Source organism: Lipophrys pholis (assembly GCF_963383615.2).
Source record: "Lipophrys pholis genome assembly, chromosome: 1".
Taxonomy (NCBI): Eukaryota; Metazoa; Chordata; class Actinopteri; order Blenniiformes; family Blenniidae; genus Lipophrys; species Lipophrys pholis.
The window spans coordinates 37,659,419-37,678,970 of NC_137635.1; the positions used below are offsets into that span (position 1 = coordinate 37,659,419).

The window sequence follows — 19,552 nt, forward strand, 5'->3', positions numbered from 1 at the left end:
TGAAAACATCGTAACATTTCTCTTAGTGGATCACTGCAAGCTTTAAAAAATAACAGTTTTGGCCTATTCATATCAGAATACAAGGGACAACGTAAAAAACAAACAGGTGTCAACTTTAATATTTATTAACTTATTATCTGGTCATCATTTTGTTAAATACAGTAGTGACAACAGTTGTAATACAAGTAAAAAGTGAACAAGAATTTTTATTTTTTTTAAAAGCTCGACAAAGACAACAAGTACAAAATGCAGGTCTCCTAAAAAACAAAAGTCTTTTTGTCCAACGCTTCAGAGGAAACATGATGCAGTGGTTTGAAGAAACTGGATTTGTGGCTGCACATTCAGCCGTTAGTATTCAAGTTAAATAGACAAGTACTTCAACTTCACACATTCATAATCAATAAGTATTCAAGTATATGCACATTTGTGTATGAACAACCTAAGAAATATACTTCAAAAATAGTGTGAATATAGTTATCCTTCAGTCATTAGTAAGAATCGTATGAAAGGGGAAATAACAACTATTGGTTACTAGACAACGCTGTCGTGTCAGGAGTGACGGAGAAAATCCTCAGAAGCGGCTGTTTGCCATGGTGAGCATGATGCGAGGCATTCGAATGAACGAGGGAACGACGGCTGAGAGCCAGGACAGATACGGGACCTGGGACAGGAGGAACTTCAGGGAAGTGTAGTCAACGACGCTTCGCCCTGGAAACAAACAGATAAAACAAAAATATAACCAAGATCAGATTGGAAATCCTCTAAAAAAAAAACCAACATATATATATATATAGAAAATCCACATTTACCGTCAATATCTCGGATCCCGTAGCGCCGTGCCAGATCACAGGTCATGAGTACTTTTCCAGTCAGGGACATCAGATTTTTATCTTTCAGGCAAAAAAAATAAAAAAAGTTTACTTTGTAAATAAGAAAGCATTGTAAATTGAATGAGGAACTATTCTTAGGCCTTTGCCAGATTACTTTTTGGCTGCATGACATAACAAACAGTACATACATGCAGTTAGTTTTCATTCCTAACCACACCTTTCTTTGGTCTGCCAGAAATGGTAAATCCATTTAAGAATTTGTGGCATCTCCTCAAAGACAATATTACCTTTTGCCAAGTTGACGATGCACTTCCCACTCAGTTCGGTGGTTTCTCCGTTGGCAAAGGTGTCTTTAAACTGCGAAAAAGAATTTAGACTTTTAGAAAACAAGTCAAGTAGCTACCACAAACAAAGATTTGCTGTTCGGTGGCAAGACCACCTTTGATTCTAGGCCTTGGGGTGCTTCTTTCTGTAGCACTAACTGGGATACAAGCTCCGTTTGTACTGCACCAGGCCACAGGCTGACGGAGGCCACGCCCCTTTTTTTGAGCTCAACAGCCATGTCTGCTGCCAGTCTGTCACACTGGAAACAAACAAAAACAAAACAAAGATTTTTATTGTGCTGACATCATGTGATGAGAGATATACTTGATGCCATAACAGATGGATGTAATTACATAGTGCATGTACTGTGAGTCAAAAACATAAATCTTCGTGGGAGGAGGACTTACGGCAGCTTTCCCGACGCCATACGGCACATTGAAAAGATACTGCAGACCCCCAAAGGACGAAATGGTCACGATCAAACCTCGACCCTGAGCCACCATCAAGCGGGACGCATAAACTGAGAAAAAGTAGTGGCCCCTGACAAACGAGAACATTTTTCATGATAATTAAACACAAATTCTTAATATTTTATTCTTCCGATGTTACATAGCCACAAAGTTCAACTAAACTTCAAACCACGCGGCAAAAACAAGTCGACTATCAGCTGACGACTGGAAAATCATCTTTAGAGTCATGACCCTGACACGCTTGGCTGACAGTGATTCAGCTTCCATCCAAGACACGATTAAGCAGAAAGGCATACTCTACCTGAGGCCTGTATTGTTGATGGAGTCCCAAATGGACGGATCGGTTTCCCAGAACTTCTTACCCATGCTGCTGAAGATATCCTGGAAACACACCACGAGTGTTAGGTTTATCTCAGAGTGGGCGGCAGGTTGATCATTGCACCGTTTCTTTTAGAATAGCATCTTGTCGTGGAGTATTGATACTGACATGCACCCCAGCGTAGGCATTGTTCACTAGAAGATCCAGCCTGCCATTCTGTTCTCGTCTGATCTGCTCGAACAGTTCTTCGATGTCTTCATCTTTTGTAGAGTCACAGATTACTGGCACACAGTCGCCACCCCGCTCCTTCACCTAGTTCATGATAAAAACATTAGACCACAAACGCATTACAACTGAGCAGGTGCAGTGTTTCTTTTTGAGACACCAACCAGACAATGACTGATCACGTATTCCTAAGTCACAGCGTGATTCAGCCATTCAGAAATTTTACCTGTTCAGCCGTTTGCCTCAGAGTTTTCTGTTGCCGTCCTGTGATGTAGACGGTGGCTCCCGCCTCGGAGAGCTGCAGAGCTATTCCTCTGCCAATGCCCCTGGAGGCACCGGTTACTACACACACCCAGCCAGACAGAGACATCCTCTCTGAGGGAGGAATTGACACAACATACAATACCAGTAAGCTCAAATTCACACTTCAGGAAACAAAAGAAACCATACAAAAGAGGAAAAAAATAAAAAGTGTGTGTGGGATAAACAGGAGCAGGGGTCAATCAGGTTGCAACATGGCTGTTCCAGTAAAGCCATCTGTCCAGAGTGCACTGCTTATCAACAAGAGTCGTATTTTTCTTGCATAACGTCCCGAGGTTGAACCAATGTGTTGATAAGTGACACAGATAGTTGGGTTAGTGATGTGTGTGAACAGTCACACCACGTTTGATAAGAAATAGTGAAAATCCTGCTTCAATGTTATATGCTCGAGGAAGTTTATCCAACAAAGCACAGTCCTGTGAATGGGGCTTAAAGCCACAAGAAAACATTAACAGACGCTTTTGACGTGAAAATCTATGTAATCCACAATGTGAAATCATTTTAGTCATTGAAATGGCGCAACGTATTTGCAACGATTAAAGCCTGGACTCATCTGAAGAGAGAAACGTGACTAAAATTAAATTAATGTGTTTGGAGGAGTGTCACAACTAAATAAAGCTCGGGACTGTTATTTAACTCAGCACATTGTTAATCAATACGCATCAAAACTACGATACCGTATGTCACAGGAAGCGCTGGTTTCCGTCTGTTAAATCCCAAGAAGATGTCCCCTGTGAAGGAAGAGGACAGGGAAACTGAGGACTCTGCTCTCCGTTTCTGCTCAAATAAGACGCTGATATGTCTGGAAGCTGCGGATTGTGGACGGACTCCTTCCAAGTGCGTTTAATCACGCCCCCTCATTCTGATATCGCGACAGCACGCGGCGAGAGGCAGCGTGAATAAAATCCAATTAGAATTTTTATAAACATTATTGAATTTGAGTTAAAACCCTAAATGGATCGAACTAAAGATTTTCACCCGTTAACTGAATCTATATGGAAGTGACAGCTGCGCTGTTTGACGCATGCGCCTTTGGCGTTGTTGTGGTTTGGATAACGGTTTACATAACCTGAAGAGAGAAAGAAAGAAAGAAAGAACGAAATAAAGAAAGAAAGACAGTCCCCTGTTGTATTTACAGTGTCTGCTCAATGCTTTAACAACAAACCTTTACTCTCAATTTCATCACAAACAGTGCATTCAAACAATTGTGTTCAAAGTTTGTGATTAAGACTTGAGTTGGGTCTCTGCTATCATTTGTTGTTCATCTCATAAGATTGATATGGATCTTCAAAATAGTCATGATATCCACAAAACGGACGAAATTGACTTGTATGAAAACTGATTACACACAAACACAGCCTGAATAAAAAATTAATAATAGTGATTCTACTTTTCTTAGTTGCAGTCCACATGTGAGTGGAATCAACCTGTGTTATTTTCCATCGTGTGTTGTAAATGTTATTCAGGACGGTATACAAAGTCAAAATCAGTGGAAGCCTCAGTTCTGCGTTAGGTTTTGTATTTAATCACAAAAATAAATCATCTTAATTAGACTTATATAAACAAATTATATTTAAAAAAAAATTATAGACACAGCTGTGAATACGTGAAACTCAAAAATGATCAAATCAAAACACCATAAACCTATTATTGTATTTTATTCTGGAATTGAGGACTTTATAAACTGTATTTTCAAAAGGTGCCATTCTACTGTTTATGACACTCAGACTGGATGCATGATAATAGCTTTGACCCACTTTAATAGTCTCGTTTGTGTGAAAATGTCTAGATACATTTCTGTTCTAAAATATTGTTTTCTTTTCAAGACAATGGATGATGAAATATGTAACACAATGCCAATATTGTTGACAACCTGAAATACATTTATTCATCCAGAGTGAGTTTGCCAATGAGGTTTTAGTTTTTTCACACAATAGAATAAAATAGTTCTTCTATTCTAATGTGTGGGGGAGAAAAAAAAGCAAACAAACTCTTCTTTTATGATTTGGTGGGAATGGGAAAAAAACGATTGTTTCTGAAGCCAAATGCCTTTTTTTTCAGAGGATGACAAAGAAATCTCAGAAGGATTTTCTCAAAGTGTTGGCAAACAAATCAAAAATAACGACGATCTTTGTTCCAGCCTTTCTCTTCCGTAATCCCCCAAATTCTTATCGAACTACGTTTCTTCCTTTTGCATTAAAGGGCGAAACGGACCTGTCTTTGATTAGTAGACTCAAGACGACCAAGGCAAAGGTTTTATTGTTTTGCTTTGGGTTTTTTTCTACTGTGTTTGTGTTTGATGCCTCATGAAGTTGTGACGTTTGATCCATTTGCGGATTATTTAAAATCTAAAAACATCATCTCTCTGCAGCCTCTCTCTTTATATAGTGCGTGCTTTATTTGTGCTTGTGCTTGTGGGAATTTCCAGTAACAGTATATTGAGCCAGAAATTGGAAGTTACGTAAGAAAATAGCAATTTGCTGAACAGTACTCTTTCATCACTCGAAAGTTGAAAATGACTTCAGAAACAGACAACTGATCTCCTCTAAGATGCTATAGCGACTCAGACATATGAGCAACCAGCAGCCTCTGTTGACCTTCTTCGCAGCCCTCTAGAAAATTGCTGAAAACACCGTGATAGTAAAATCAAGAACAATTATTCCTTAGATATCGTTACATTAAATTCATGTTTCAGAGGCATTGTGAAATGCGTGCATATTGATTCAATACATTAAGTTTACGCCCAGTGAGGTAGTGTTTCTACATTTATTCAGTAAGTCACATTCTCATACAGTTTGAGCCTCTGGATCAACTGACTCTGAATTTAGTTTTGAAGGTGACAGTCCCACTCTTTTTTCGTGCAGCAGGTCATTGGCAACAGTTTAAGTCTCGGTTGAAATCAGTTCCATTTTGTTTCTCAGGAAATGATTCATTTTTATCAATAAAAAGCTAATTTACAGTTAAAAACCACACTTGACAATCTCTTTTGAACCACGGGCAGTATATATATTGTCATTTCCCTCTCTGTGCTCTCGGGTAAATGCGTTACACAAATGGAATGTTTCATCTATAATCTGCTGCTTGTTATTTGTCTTGTATGTGTATCAAAAGTCTTCACATGACAAATAAATAAGGATGTGACTTCTAATGAACTTACCTTGTATACATTACACTTCCTCATCTGTTTTAAGATTAATGTAGTTTGATCAAGAAGAACCCCATGAATTCATGAATAAAATAGATCTTAATTTACATTCCTGTGACATAAGATCATTGATTTAATGTGTTTGACCAACATTTAAATTTGCATTTGGTGGATTTACCAGCGAGACAGCTCTGATATTTGAATAAGTTTGGTTACCTCAGTTATTGTGGGGTTTGTATGAGCAGATGAACCTTCCCTTGGGCTCTTAATCAATTTGATAATGTGAGTCATTTTGAATAAATATAAGCATATATAAACAGCAGCTCCTCCTTTTCTAGTATTTTCCCGTCTTTGGTTATGATGAAAAACTGCCAAGTTACGAGTGAGGTATTTAATCATGAATGCTCAATCAGTCAACACAACTTTAATAACAAAGCAACCAACCCAAAAGTCACAAAGCCACTGGTGAACATAGTTTGCCTTCTCGTGACTCGTGTCTTTGCAGTTCAACTTGTGACAATCTTTTCCCTGAATTCTGACTGTTTAACTGTGATATGTAAAAGTTGGATTTCTGGCACTGAAATCACGATAGATTTTTTATGTTAGTGTGTACTGTTTGCAAATATTGCCAAATATTTGCTCCTCCTCTTCTGGGAAACCAGCTCTGTTCTTGGACATTGATCAGTAATTTGGATAGAAAAACTATGCCGATGGAAGAGCTGTGTTTATTTGCCAAAGACGGGCCGATGGCTGGAGAATCGCACTTCATTTGGATTTCCCTGTTGCTCATGTCAGTGCTTCTTGCTTCTGGCAGCAGACATGGTGAGGAGCATACATTATTTCGATGTCAGTTTGAGAGCCGACTGGTGCATTAAAAGTGAATTGTTAATCCAATTTTATGGGAAGTCGATTAAAAAAAAAAAAGAAAAGAAAAAAGAATTGAAACAATGATGTGAGGATACAAGGATTGGAACGGAATTGTGTGATTTTGTTTTCCCAATCAATTTTGTTGAAAAGTTGAAAACTAGTCAACATCACACATTGTTCTTTGCTTGTTGGCTAAAAATGCTTCTAAATAATAATCAGACCACTGAGTAATACTGTCCAGCGCGACACGTTATATTATAAAATAAAGTGCCTGAAATATGATTTATTAAAGACACTGTGGACGTTCAGCACATGCCAACTTGATTCAGCGACTGTGATCTATTCACTGTGGTTAAACTGTTCCTCTTGAAGGCGAGTTACCAAATCTGGTCACTGGCTCAAGAAAGGCTTAACTGAGAGATTTTGTTTGTCTTACAGTTCAAGTCATTCGTACAGAATGTTCAACGGGGGACGATTTTGTCCCAACGATCCCTGTAAGTCCAAAAAGGGATGACTTCACAATACACACACAATCATACCAAAAACAATTAATCCCAAAAATATGAACAATATATAATGTCTGTGATGTGTCACTGTTGTTATGTTGTTATGATGTCAGACTTTATGAAAGTGTGAATAAAAGATCATTAAAATGTCCTATTTAAGTGAGTAATATTAATTTCCCCTGCAGCAACTTGATGTCCAAACCTGTGATGGTAAGTGTTTCTATATACGTACAAATGCATGCAATGTGTGATGGTTTGAATTCTCGGGATTATTCAGATTGTTTTTCTGTGTGAGGTCGCAGCATGTTGGGTCAGCAGGGAATGCACAGAGATACTCACTGGGGGGGGGGGGGGGGGGGGGGGGGGAGAAAACTCAAACAGTTTTGCTATTTACAGCAAAGATTTCCCAATTGTTTACATGGGTGCGACCTACGTGCCTCGACGATCCCTTACAAACATAACACTATTTAAAAGGCGAAATAAAAAAGGCTTTCCACAGTATACACGTTATAACTAGGAACATTGTTACAACAGGGAGCTAATGTGCAGAACACAACATTCATTCAGCGCCAAACTGTCTTTTTAACATTTTGTCTTTTTTATTCAGCCGCAAAACAACGAACCCTGCTTCTCAGTGGGCAGCTTCAGCAGACGACTCTCCACAACAATCAATTAAGTGAGTATCGGCATACATTTTTCAGGAACGGGTTATCATCTGGTCGCTCTGACAAATTGTTAACTCTATTGTTTACCCTCCCGACAGACGAAGAAGCCTTTGGGCTGAGGAGTGAAGTCAGACTGCTCAAACTTCAGCTTGACACGTGCAGTTTGATCGCTTCTGCGAGTACAGGCTGTAAGCTTTTAATCATCGGTCCTGTCCCAGCATGTGAGACGAACACAGATCACTTACATTAGCTAATGTAAATTGTGTGTGTGTTTTTTTTTTTTTTTGACAGCTTATAAAACTCACCTGCACATCAAAATGAAGCAGCTGCTGGACATGTTCGACAACGACACATTCCTAAGTGGGTTCACAAGAAAAGACGTGAAACTACCAACATTCAGTTGTGGATTTTCACAGTCCATATCGAAATGTCTCACTTTCTTCAATTAATTATCTGAATTTACTTTGGTTTGTCCTTCAGTCCTGAAAATCATGGCCCTCACCGGGGAGGTGAACGCTTTGCAAAAGAAAGTCAAACTTGCAGCAAAGTCTACTGCCAACCCGACTGAACACGGAGGTGAGCCGTATACTCTCCTTCTGTTTCTGCCAGTCAAAACTATTTTACGTCTTCAAACATGTGAATATGGCTATATTTTTCTGACCATCAGTCCTGTTTTGAATTTTGATAAGAATGGATTAACTTAAGCTCGCTTTGATCAAATGTCTAATTTCCCAACATGCATCCAGCAGAGTTACAGAGAGAGCTGCAAGAGAAACTCACTGAACTCAACAATAATACACAGCAGATTGTTGAAAGAAGAAACCCAGACTCAACTCTCAGTGAGTCTGTTTTTGAAAAGGCTTTCTGTAGGCTTAATAGCTATAAAGAGTGGAACATTCGATGTGAGTTATTGTTTGTTTGTGTATATGTGCAGTCCTTCAGATAATCTCACTTCAAAATCACATCTGGGATTTACAAGAATCAGAATCAAGAAGAAGAGGAAGCAGCCTTCAGCTTGACAGAAGAGTTCTGGGTAAACTGTGGTCTGCTTTAGTGACCTAATGAGCACATTCTAAGTTAAACAACAGTAAAATGATTAAAACATGAATCAATCACATCCTCTACTCTGCTTCACCGAGCGGTGCTGGGGCTATAGACGAAGAGCGAGTCCACACTGACCACCAGTCCATCACAGGGCGAAGAGTGACACACATACACACATTAATTCAGTCACCAATATGCATACAGAGGGGAGAACATGCAAACCGCATCGCTTCGAGGCACGAGTGTTAACCACTACACCCATGACCCTGAACAAGGTGAAGCGGTATAGAAGATGGCTGGATGGACGACACTCTGCTTCAGACATCTATTTTTTTTAAAGTATTTTCTTTATTTTTCTTTATTTCCTAATGAATTTTGTGCTCACTCCGCTTTTCTCCTGCTCATCTTCACCAGACGCACAAGAAGAACTCGACAGCAAGCTGGGCGAGCTGCGATCCAAAGGAGATAAAGTCAACTCAGGGTGTAAGTAAGCTGGTTTTCATACAACTGCACAACGGGATCATTTTAATAACTGTCGTGACTGAGCATTTCCTGTAATACATGTCGTTGTTTTGTTTTTTTTGTCTCCAGTGCTTCAGCTGATTTCTGTCAACAGTAAGATAGCAGCCATGCAGAAGATGATCAGTGTTCACATTAAGGAAGCCAGTAGTCACGGCGCCGGTGAGTCTCCGTGCGGAGCTTCTAAAGCTCGGCTCTGTTCGACACACTTCTATTCAATTTCAATTCAATTCAATTTTATTTGTAAAGCGCTAAATCACATCAACAAACATCTCAAAGCGCTCTTACAATGATAGAGTACAACAGAACCCAACTAAACCTTTCCAAAGCAAGCAGATGTAACAAGCAACAGTGGCCAGGAAAAACTCCCTCGCATGGAGAGAAGTTCATAAGAACTCCCTCTTCAGGAAGAAACCGTGGGGCGGACCCTAGACTCTGATAGTTCTGATTTCTTTCTGCAGATTTCCAAAGGCAAAGGAAGCAAAAGGTTGAGCTCCTCAAAAAGAAGATTTTGCAGTTGAATCGCGATGAGAATAACAGTGAACTTAGTATGTGAAGAAGACTTCAACAACTTTTTTCTTGTTGTTTTCATTTTCATTGCACTATTCAATTGACTTTTTCTTTTAAACTTTTTTTTTTTTTTTTTTTTGAAGCAAAGGAGATTCTGGCGCTGCAGGGTGAGATAATACTTTTGGCACAGTTGATGATAGATGCCAAAAAGTCTTCTGATTCGCTACTTGAAGGTAAATAATTGCTACAAAAGTTTGCTTCTGTATTCAACATATGCCATATATTACTTAAAATTGAAAAGTGGATTTTTTTATTTATTTTTTCATAAATCATAGAGTTAAAAAGTTCAGTAGAGGAGGAGAAAAAACAGCAAGATGTTTTGGAGAAACAACTGGAAGAAATCGACTATGCCCAAACGCAACTAAGTAAGTACAAACTTTAAAAGAGTGAGTGTGATGCAAGCCATGCCACACTCAATGTTTTCCCCCAACAAGGACATAATAATAAATAAAATAAAATATATTACAATTTAATTAAAAAAAATTAAATAAAATTATTAAAATAGAATAAAATTAAATAAAATTAAATAAAATTAAATAAAATTAAATAAAATTAAATAAAATTAAATAAAATTAAATTAAACACCTACTGTATATGTCATGTAACATGTAAGACATTTGGCCTTCAACATCTACTTTAAATTGTTTTGTTTTACTGTGATTAGTCATGAAGAGCATCGGTATTATGGAAGAGATCAGAGAACTTCACCAAACCACACCAACCGGTGAAACTAACAGTGAGTCCACCTCCTGAGAATCTGCTTGATGACTTGGTGTTTCACGTCAGTGAACCTGTGTTCCTTGTTTTCAATCAGATCCTTGGGCTCGGCTTAAAGACAAAGAAAGAGAATTTGCCAAAGCTCAGATTGAATTAAATGGTAAGCAGTATTAAGTTTGATTATTCAAATTGTTTTTGTAATATGATACTGTTTTACTGTGTTGATTTTATATTTTTATAAAAAAAAAACAGACCTGCAGCAGAAACTGCAGCAGTTGACCAAATCGTGCTTGAGACCTGAGGACAGATATAAGCGTAAGCAGTAAATCACACTTCGTATGAACTCCCTCCCTTGTCATATTGAAGTTTCTTCTGTATTATTTTTAATCAGAGGTAAAGCTTCTAATTGAACACAAGATGGCAGAATTGAACCAAACTGGAGATTCAGAAGCGGCACTCGGTAAGTGATGTGACTGTGTCTCGCCATTGTTCACTGGATGAGCGGCTCATCTCATCATTTGACTCAAAGTCCCGTTTGTGAGGTGATGTTTACTTTTTCTGGCCCAGTTCTGAATGTGATCAACCTTCTTGATGAGATCAAGACTTTAAAGGAACAGATTTCTGCCTCAGAAGATCAAGACGGGATTACTGGTGAGTAACAGGTATTTGAGTCAATGTGTGACACAGATAATAATGGGAGGGTGTCTACATTCATCATTTTGAGTTTAAAACATTTCAATCAACTTTTCAAACAAGCTGTTTGTCCTTGGCAAAATGTGAAAGTAGATCCTCAGATTTTCATCTCCTTGACATTTTCTTTTTATATTATTTTATTCAGCTCTGTATTTCTGCCTTGTGTGACCACAGAGCTTCAGCTGAATCTGGAAGGAAAACAAAATGAACTGAACACCAGGAATGCAGAAATAGAGAGGCAGTCTGCCACTCCCAGAGCAAGTGAGCTCATTGCTTTGACTCTGTGATGTTTGCCATCATCTTCTATATCTTATTCCATCTCATTCTGAACCTCTGTTACTGAATCTGGCGAACGGTATACATATCAGAAATTGCCAGCATTGTGGCTGAGCTGCATGTGGCAGAGTTTCTTGATTTCTCTTCTAAAGGCATGCAGTTTTCTGTTTTCACTGAAAGCTCAAAACCAAGACACTGAGTGTCTTTCTTCATAGCAAACACCTGGCAAGCAGCCTCTATTGTGGTGACTTGTTAAACCAGGTTGTTTTGTTTTTTTAATAATCAGATCCGATAAGTGTGTGAGATGTTCCCACCCAGTACAAAAAACTAAGCAACTGTGAGCGATCAACATTTGTGCCCTGAACTCATAAATGGCTCGATTGATTTCCATCTGAAGTAGCTTTTCCTGCATGTTTGTTTTTAGTTTTACAAGCCGTCGAGCTGATTAATGAAATATGGAACCTTCAGAAAAAACCTATCAATAAGACCAGAAGTGATCGAATGGAAGGTTAGTGTTACTATTAAGAACACTGAACAGGACGCTGACAATCAGAAATATTCCATTGTAATATGTTACTGCTTTTCAGGGCTGCACGACAGACTGGGCGGCTTTATCAGTGAACTAGAAGACATGGACAAGGAAAACATCCAACTAAGTGAGTCTTGAAAAAAAACTGTGCAAACTTACAACAGTGATTCTTTTTAGTAAGCAAACGCTTTTTTGTTGTGTTGTTTGTCAGTGTTGAAAACCATACTGGTGCAGAGTGAAGTGGAGCACCTGCAGAGACGACTGTCAGACCCCGAGCTGACGTTACAACCCTCCCAGGAGGCCAGTAAGTATCTCACTAACTCCCACCTGCGAAAAGAGAGAGGCAACAGATACAGGATCGGATGGGAAAATAATAGGTCTCAACTTGACAGAAGACGGTGGTGACATCAAGAGGAATCCTCGTCTTCGGTGGGTGATGAATCTTTAACTTGTTTGAATTTGCTGCAGAACTTAGAGATGAACTCAAAGCCAAAAGGAAAGATCTGGAGAAATATATCCGTGGGATGAATGAGAAGGATCAGACCAACACTAAACTGAGTAAGTAAAGAGGGAACTAGATGTCTGTTGATGTTTTCATTGTGGGATTTACTATTACCCGTAACTTTTTCCCGTTTTTTTCTAAGTTTTGGACGTCACTGATCTGCAAAGGAAGCTCCGAGAACCAGATAGAGAAAAAGAAACCAAGAACCGACCAACCGCTCTTACAGTAACTCGTGGGTCTTTAATTTCCTCTTTTACGTAAATGATATGTGGACATGTGGAAGTGTCTCAGGACTGAAACAAGCCTTATCATTTTCTAGAGTTGAAAGAGCAGCTGAAGAGCAAAGAGGAGGAGCATGCTCACTATCTGGCTGTCATCAAAGGTTTGTTCAGTCTTGGTAAGGTTTCTGTAATAAGAAATATAGTCAAATCCGTTGAATAATGAAGGTTTCTTACTAGCTTTACAGGACAAACTAAATCAGACAGAGGCTCATTGTTCTGACTCCGAACAGAAAGTCAAAGGTGAGTGTTGTCTTTGTTTATTTACCGTCCCTGATTGAAACGCGTGTCTGAAATCTTGTGGGATCAACCGTTGTCATTAATATGTTCCGGCAGATCTTCAGACCGACCTGGACGGCAAACTTAAAGAGCTCCAGTCTAAATCTCCCTCTCAGACTTCACTTGGTAAAAGCCATAGGAATAACTTTATTCTTTTAACAGAGAAAATGTGTATGTACTTTTTGCTGATGAATTGTATATACTTCATTGGTAATGTGCTTTAAACTTAGATACTTTATACAGGTCATGCAGACAAAGTAATACAATGAGCATGGGCAACTTTGCTTTTATCTGTAATTGTATTAGGCTTTAGTACGCTTTAGTACAAATATTAAATACTCTTCCTATCTCTGGAAATGGCCCTGGTCACACTGTGACGTACAGATACATTTCAGGATAGACACGCAAAGAACACAAGTGACAGGTTTTGGGCAAAATATGTTTTTGTATTAGGAAAACATTGGATTTCAATCTTCTTATTCTTTCAGCTCTTCAAATTTCCGAATTAACTTTGCACCTGGAGCGACTAAAAAGACAACGGGAAAACCCTCAGTCCAAATCGAAGGTCGAAGGTGAGTGTGTCTTTGTGTTGATTTAAATCCATTGGCCCTGCGAGATGAGGCGCACAATGAACCATCAACAAACTCTTGTCTTTGTCCCGCAGAGCTTCAACAACTGATGCATGAAAAGAATCAAGTACTGGATAAGAAAAGAGAAGAGCTGAAAGAGACAAGCCCCCAGCCACAAATACGTGAGAATGACCCAATGAGCAGCGCACGACAATAAATGTATTGTCAGGAGATGCTGCTCTATATAACACTCTAACTCTATATACACCTTCAACAGTTCTACAGATTATTGCCAAGCAAGTGGAGATTGATAAAATAGTTAGTGTGGCGTCGAATGACACAGATTACCAAACAATTGCAGGTGAGAAGCATAAGTTGATAACATCTGGAGTGAAACGACTTTCTTTATTTGTGTATGAATTGTGGGAAAAAACATAAATAAATTCTTTCTCCTGTCTGCAGCACTTCAAGACCAACTCAGGCGTCTGATCAATGGAATTCAAGATGAAAACACAAAACTAAGTGAGACTTTACTGGAACGGAAAGGCTCTGATACTGTTCATTTCCATTGGCTTTGCTAATTCAAGCTGTATTTGCTTAGCTTTTCAGATCATGGCTCAACAAGATGAAATAGAAACTCTAAAGAAGCAAGAACGCCGTGAAAAAATGACACTCGCAAAAGGAATTAATGGTCTGATCAACTTGGAAGCACCTTACATTCATTTAATTGATTTAATGTGGTTTGAAGAACATGAGACACATGATCTGATGTATATTTGAAAATGTAATCTGTTGAAGATCTGGAGAACGAGTTAGAAGACACCAGGAACCAGATTGAAGAAAAAACAGTCTTGTTGGATTCAAGTGATATGAGGATTGCTAATCTGTGTAAGAGTTTGCTTTTGTTTTTGTCAAGGATAAAAAAACAAAAACCCAGAGATGGACTCAAACGTGAAGCTGAAAGTCACTTTTGTTTTTTTCCCTATTCTTTAGCGGCTCAAATTATAGCTCTTCACAGAAAAATCAAACCTCTGGAAGACCAAATATTGAACCTACAAGGGATGCATGCTGGGTTTGTTGCAGGTAAATGAAAAAAATATGGCAAGAACAATGCATGAAGTAACACAAACCTACACCTCTCACCTCCAAATCCCTTTTCAGGACTTCAAGAGAGACTCAATTTAACGAGGAGCGCACTACAAGACTCTGAACTGCAACTCAAAAATGCAGATGCAAAGCATTTTGACATGAGTATAAAATATAGAGATATCTTGAGCCAATATCTTTCAGGCTGTCTGCTTGTTTGTTGTTCAAACTCACACCGCCATGATTGTGTCTCTGCAGTAAAGGAGATTGTCGATCTAAAGGCAGATTTGAAGAAGCTTCGGGAACAGACACCCAGAGATGCCACACAGAAAACAAATGGTCTGTCAGCCTGTTTCAGATTTGTTTGATTTGTCGTTTGCAGTCAACCATTTTTCCCTCTTGTGCGAGAGGCGAGATTAAACATATCCAAACAGTCTTGTAATGTATTTAGTTGCTGTCTTGTTTTCCCTTTCTCAGAGCTGGAAAACCAGTTAAAGAATCAACAACTGGAGAACAGAATACTTGACAGGACAAATAAAGGTCAGTATTGTACTACTGTGGTGAATGCCTTTGTTGGCTCTATGAAGGGAGCAGAAACAAAGAACAATGCCGCACCACTGTGTGCTGTAAGGCAGTGCTATGGGGACTCCAGATCTGCATGCAGAGATGGGGAGTATCGAAATACTCTGTTAAATGTACTTTCAATGAAGCTCTAGGTATATACTTTACATTTGGCTGTTGATTTTTGGAACCAGGTTTCACTTTGACCTTTACATGAAACACAAATATCTGATCTTTTACCCATAGGAAATTCAAAAGCATTTGACTCCCGCAGCAAGAGAATTTTAGAGTTCAAATGGCTGCCTTTTCCCAGCATGGCTTTTTGTTTTCTAATTTTCGGAAAGAAATCACCTCCCTTCTGTTCCACTTCACCCAACTCTGGGTTACAGAGCACTGGAACTGATCCCGGTTCACTATGGGTGACAACAGAGGATACACCTTGAGCAGCTCACCAGTCCATCACAGGACAAACAAACGCACAATCACACACTCACATTCACACTTATACCGGACATTCCCGGTCATCGATTCACCTCAAGTACATGTTTTTTCTGGGCCTTGTCTGAGGAAACTGGAAAACCTTTTGAAAGTCTGCACACATACAGAAAGAACCGACAAAGTCCACACACAAAAGAACCCTGGCCCAACCCAGACTGGAACCGGGGAACAAAACCAAGAGTGTTAAGACTATGTTATAGACTATATTAATAGATGCACCAGATACTTCAAATTAAAAGCACCTAACAAGTTCAAGAAGACTTTTTTGAATCGCCTCTTTTAATGATCTATCAATCCTGTTAATGGTGAGAGAAAATGACTTCCTGGCCAGAGAGGAATCATATTCTGTGTGAGATAAGGGGCCTGGTGGGTTCGGGGTAGTTCACACCTTGAAAACAGCTGTCAGTATCTTTATATTCACCATGAATGATGTCCATCCCTGTATCTACCATTCAACACTTGTCTGGCTGTTTTAATGTTTTTGTCTTCGTCTTTGGTCAGAATTAAAGGAACAAGTCACAGACCTGACAATGTGCTGCACTGATGTCAACACCCAGTGTGAAGGTAAGAGGCTCAGTGTGACCGCGACGAGGCTATCATCCCACACACACACACACACACACACACACACACACACACACACACACACACACACACACACACACACACACACACACACACACACACACACACACACACACACACACACACACACACACACACACACACACACACACACACACACACACACACACACACCTCTGCTTGAAAGCCACCGAGCCATTTGATGTAGTTTTTGAGGTCGATATTTCATCAAACAGACTCACAAAGACAACTGCAGCAGAGCCAGGAGGATGCAGACCGCCTGCAGCAGCAGCTGCATAGCAAGGACGCTGCCCTCAGACAGCTGCAACAGGAGTTAGAGGAACAGACGAGGGAGAACAACAAGCTGCGGGACGAATACAACAGTACGTGTACTACTCACACACACAGTTCATAACTGCAAAATCTTGACTGAAGTCATAAAGGTTGTCGTCTTCTTTAAGAGGAACGAATTACTACGCAAACAACTTCCTGAGTCCACCAGCATGTGAAAAATACGACATGTTGTTTCCTCAGATCTTCAAAACATGCTGAAGGATGTGAATGACTCGACCATCTATACCCGTATGTTACACACCAGTCTATCTACATTTCTTTAGGTTTCATGGGTTCACAAGGACAGAAGAAATAACATAACAACAAAGCCACTGCAAAGCAGCACATCAATTATATATGATATATAGCTATATATAAATGCATATAGACACGGACACATTTACAAACATAAGACATTTAGATCACTTTGAATATGAGGGTTAATCCCAGGTGTTAGCTCTTGGCGAAGCTTTGTCAAGTTAGTTAAATTTTGAGATATCACTTACAAACAGGGAGGTCATTTGCACACACACAAAAGAAACCCTGATTTATGCACACCAATGTTGTTGGACACTAAAACTGTAACTCCCTTTGTATAACTGCACTGGACTTTTGTCATTTAATAAGAACTTTTATTTATAGGCACAATTCAGAACACCCAATCTCACTGAACATAATAAAAATGTTAAAAAAAAAAGGTCAAATAATAAACTATTATGCCATTTCTTTGTTTACAGCAATAATTACACTGGATCCCAACACAGCACATCCAAGAATAGTTTTGTCTGCAGGCAACACTGAAATCTCCACAACCGATCTTTTACGAGGAATCCAGGATCAACCTGGCCGCTTCAATGTGGTTCTCGGGGTCCTGGGGACGCCAGGCTTCTCAGCTGGCAGACATTACTGGGAGGTGTCTGTCAAAGGGAGAAACTGTTACCACCTCGGCATGGCCAGTGAATCTGCTCGAAGAAAGGGATCACTCGCATTTAAACCGGCTCACGGTTTCTGGACTCTAATCTTGAACAGACAGGGTCAGTTCAAAGCTCTTGATGGGATATCTATTACTATTCCACTTGAGACTCAACCTGTTACTCTGGGTGTCCTGCTGGACTACAGAAGGGGGCAAATCTCTTTTTACGATGCCGACGCCAGATCTCTTATATACTCGTTTACCGGTCAACGTTTTACCGACAAAATCCATCCATTTATCAACGTTTGTGTTGAGAATGTTGAAAATTCATGGCCAATGGTTTTGCTTTCTCCTGAGTCAGCTGATTGGATAAAATAGGTTAAGTGACATTTGGTCCATTTAAGATGATAATTAGACATACATTTTTTTTTATATAGAATGAGAATATGTTTTACATATTTCATTCATGGGTGATGCTGTTAAATGGATGCAGATAAATGAATAAAAAGAACAATTTTACAATCCCATTAAGTTGTCGTTTTGTTTTCCATGTTCAAAGCACTCGTAGAAAACATGTATGATCCCTGCTTTATTTCAAATTCAGCAAGTAAAACAAAGCAGCAGTCGTCAGGAGCCTATAAACACAGCAGATTTTGCGTTCATAACGAAATCATACAAAACAGAGAAAAAACACCTTACGATTGTGGTCTTAAAGTTGCACGGTTATCCTTCCACATCACACTTCATCTCGGTTACACAAGTATCTTTCTAAATCAACTGTCTCACATCAAACATGCCTCTGTGGCACACACGTTTTGCTTGCAAACGATTGCGGAGGTCGTGTATTCAGTCTCTTCCTGCTGTGCCGGCTACACACTTATAAAATTGGGCCACAAACACTGGATCTCGCTCCTCCAACATGTGCAGGAAATGATTCCTCTCTTCTTCTCCCCAAGACTCAAACCACTGGGTCCACAGGCGCAACTGGCACTCGAAGATGTTTGGGAGTCTGTCTTTAACCTGAGCAGAGCACAGAAGGAGAAGGAAGGCATCAATGACACATTCAAAGGGCAAACCCTTCCCTCTTTTGGATGCTTTGTGCAGTGGGAGTACCTGGAGAGTGCTGAGTGAATCTAGGAGGGTGCACACTTTTCCTGGCACAGCTTTGCCCAGGAGATCCTGCAGGAACCTGTCTCTCTGCGCGGCGATCCAGCCCTGGAACCAGCTCAGGACGCAGCGCTGCTCCTGCAGGGTCACGTAGGAGATGGGCTCGGGCTCCCTGGCCGAACCTGCACCGGGAGAAGCACAGGACAGGTTCTCGAGGCTGGGTGGGCTAGAGACTCCCCGTGGAGCCGACGGGAAGTCTTCCGGGCTGGGAGAGGAGAAACCAGCCCAGTCGTGCGACGCCACGGCCACCGATCCCGCTGCGGGCGCACCGAGGCTGGGATTGAGAGGGCTGAACAGGCTGCCCGACGGCTGCAGGTCACTTGGACCTTGACTGACATGACTGAACCACGACATCTTCCCGAAAGTATTCCTTCCAAACAGTAATCCCTCTGCTACTGATCGATACCAGCTGCTGAGAGAAAACCCTCACATGCGGCTCAGATTAACGTTAAATGTGACCAACCGGCAGACTGTGACTTTAAAGCCTGCATCTCACGACAATCGCCCTTATCTATACATGGAATTGTTCATCTCTGTTGAGAGTTAATCACCTCATTGTGGACATTACCGAAGACCAACGATGCAGAGCAAAAACCCGTCTTAATCTGGCTAACAAATTGAGACAGGAAGCTGGTAGTGTAATCCAGCCGGTTCATGGAGGGGATCAGGACTGCGCAGACTGTGCGCAAAGTGAAAGTATTAAAAAAAATATATATATATACATATATATTATAATTATTGTTGTTTTAAATGAACACGCC

The 19,552-nt window shown here is 40.0% G+C and overlaps 3 protein-coding genes across 3 annotated transcripts; 1 reads left to right on the plus strand and 2 right to left on the minus strand.

The window, feature by feature from the left end:
• Positions 1–104: 104 nt before the first annotated feature.
• Positions 105–3,511, minus strand: LOC308118872 (dehydrogenase/reductase SDR family member 1-like). Its single transcript, XM_080478534.1, has 9 exons — positions 3,167–3,511; positions 2,395–2,543; positions 2,112–2,255; positions 1,926–2,005; positions 1,562–1,694; positions 1,270–1,413; positions 1,118–1,187; positions 810–890; positions 105–708 (listed from the first exon to the last, which is right to left on the minus strand). Exons 2-9 carry the CDS (start codon positions 2,536–2,538, stop codon positions 572–574), a joined length of 933 nt encoding a protein of 310 aa, XP_080334660.1. The 5' UTR covers positions 2,539–2,543; positions 3,167–3,511; the 3' UTR covers positions 105–571.
• Positions 3,512–6,344: 2,833 nt separating this feature from the next.
• LOC308111244 (uncharacterized protein) lies at positions 6,345–18,150 on the plus strand (the record flags this gene model as incomplete). Its single annotated transcript, XM_080466075.1, has 42 exons — positions 6,345–6,456; positions 6,940–6,995; positions 7,193–7,217; positions 7,615–7,683; positions 7,771–7,860; positions 7,964–8,032; positions 8,153–8,248; positions 8,422–8,511; positions 8,607–8,705; positions 9,131–9,199; positions 9,308–9,397; positions 9,697–9,783; positions 9,889–9,978; positions 10,081–10,170; positions 10,470–10,541; positions 10,620–10,682; positions 10,775–10,837; positions 10,914–10,982; positions 11,090–11,173; positions 11,390–11,476; positions 11,916–11,999; positions 12,079–12,147; positions 12,232–12,324; positions 12,489–12,578; positions 12,665–12,754; positions 12,842–12,904; positions 12,981–13,043; positions 13,137–13,205; positions 13,568–13,651; positions 13,744–13,830; positions 13,926–14,009; positions 14,111–14,170; positions 14,250–14,339; positions 14,447–14,536; positions 14,642–14,731; positions 14,810–14,899; positions 14,993–15,073; positions 15,212–15,274; positions 16,295–16,357; positions 16,615–16,761; positions 16,913–16,960; positions 17,449–18,150. 42 exons carry the CDS (start codon positions 6,345–6,347, stop codon positions 18,000–18,002), a joined length of 3,822 nt encoding a protein of 1,273 aa, XP_080322201.1. The 3' UTR covers positions 18,003–18,150.
• cUnh14orf119 (chromosome Un C14orf119 homolog) lies at positions 17,326–19,429 on the minus strand. The gene is made up of 2 exons (XM_080467405.1): positions 18,738–19,429; positions 17,326–18,644 (listed from the first exon to the last, which is right to left on the minus strand). The coding sequence occupies exons 1-2, from the start codon at positions 19,143–19,145 to the stop codon at positions 18,471–18,473; spliced, it is 582 nt and encodes a 193-aa protein (XP_080323531.1). The 5' UTR covers positions 19,146–19,429; the 3' UTR covers positions 17,326–18,470.
• Positions 19,430–19,552: the final 123 nt, after the last annotated feature.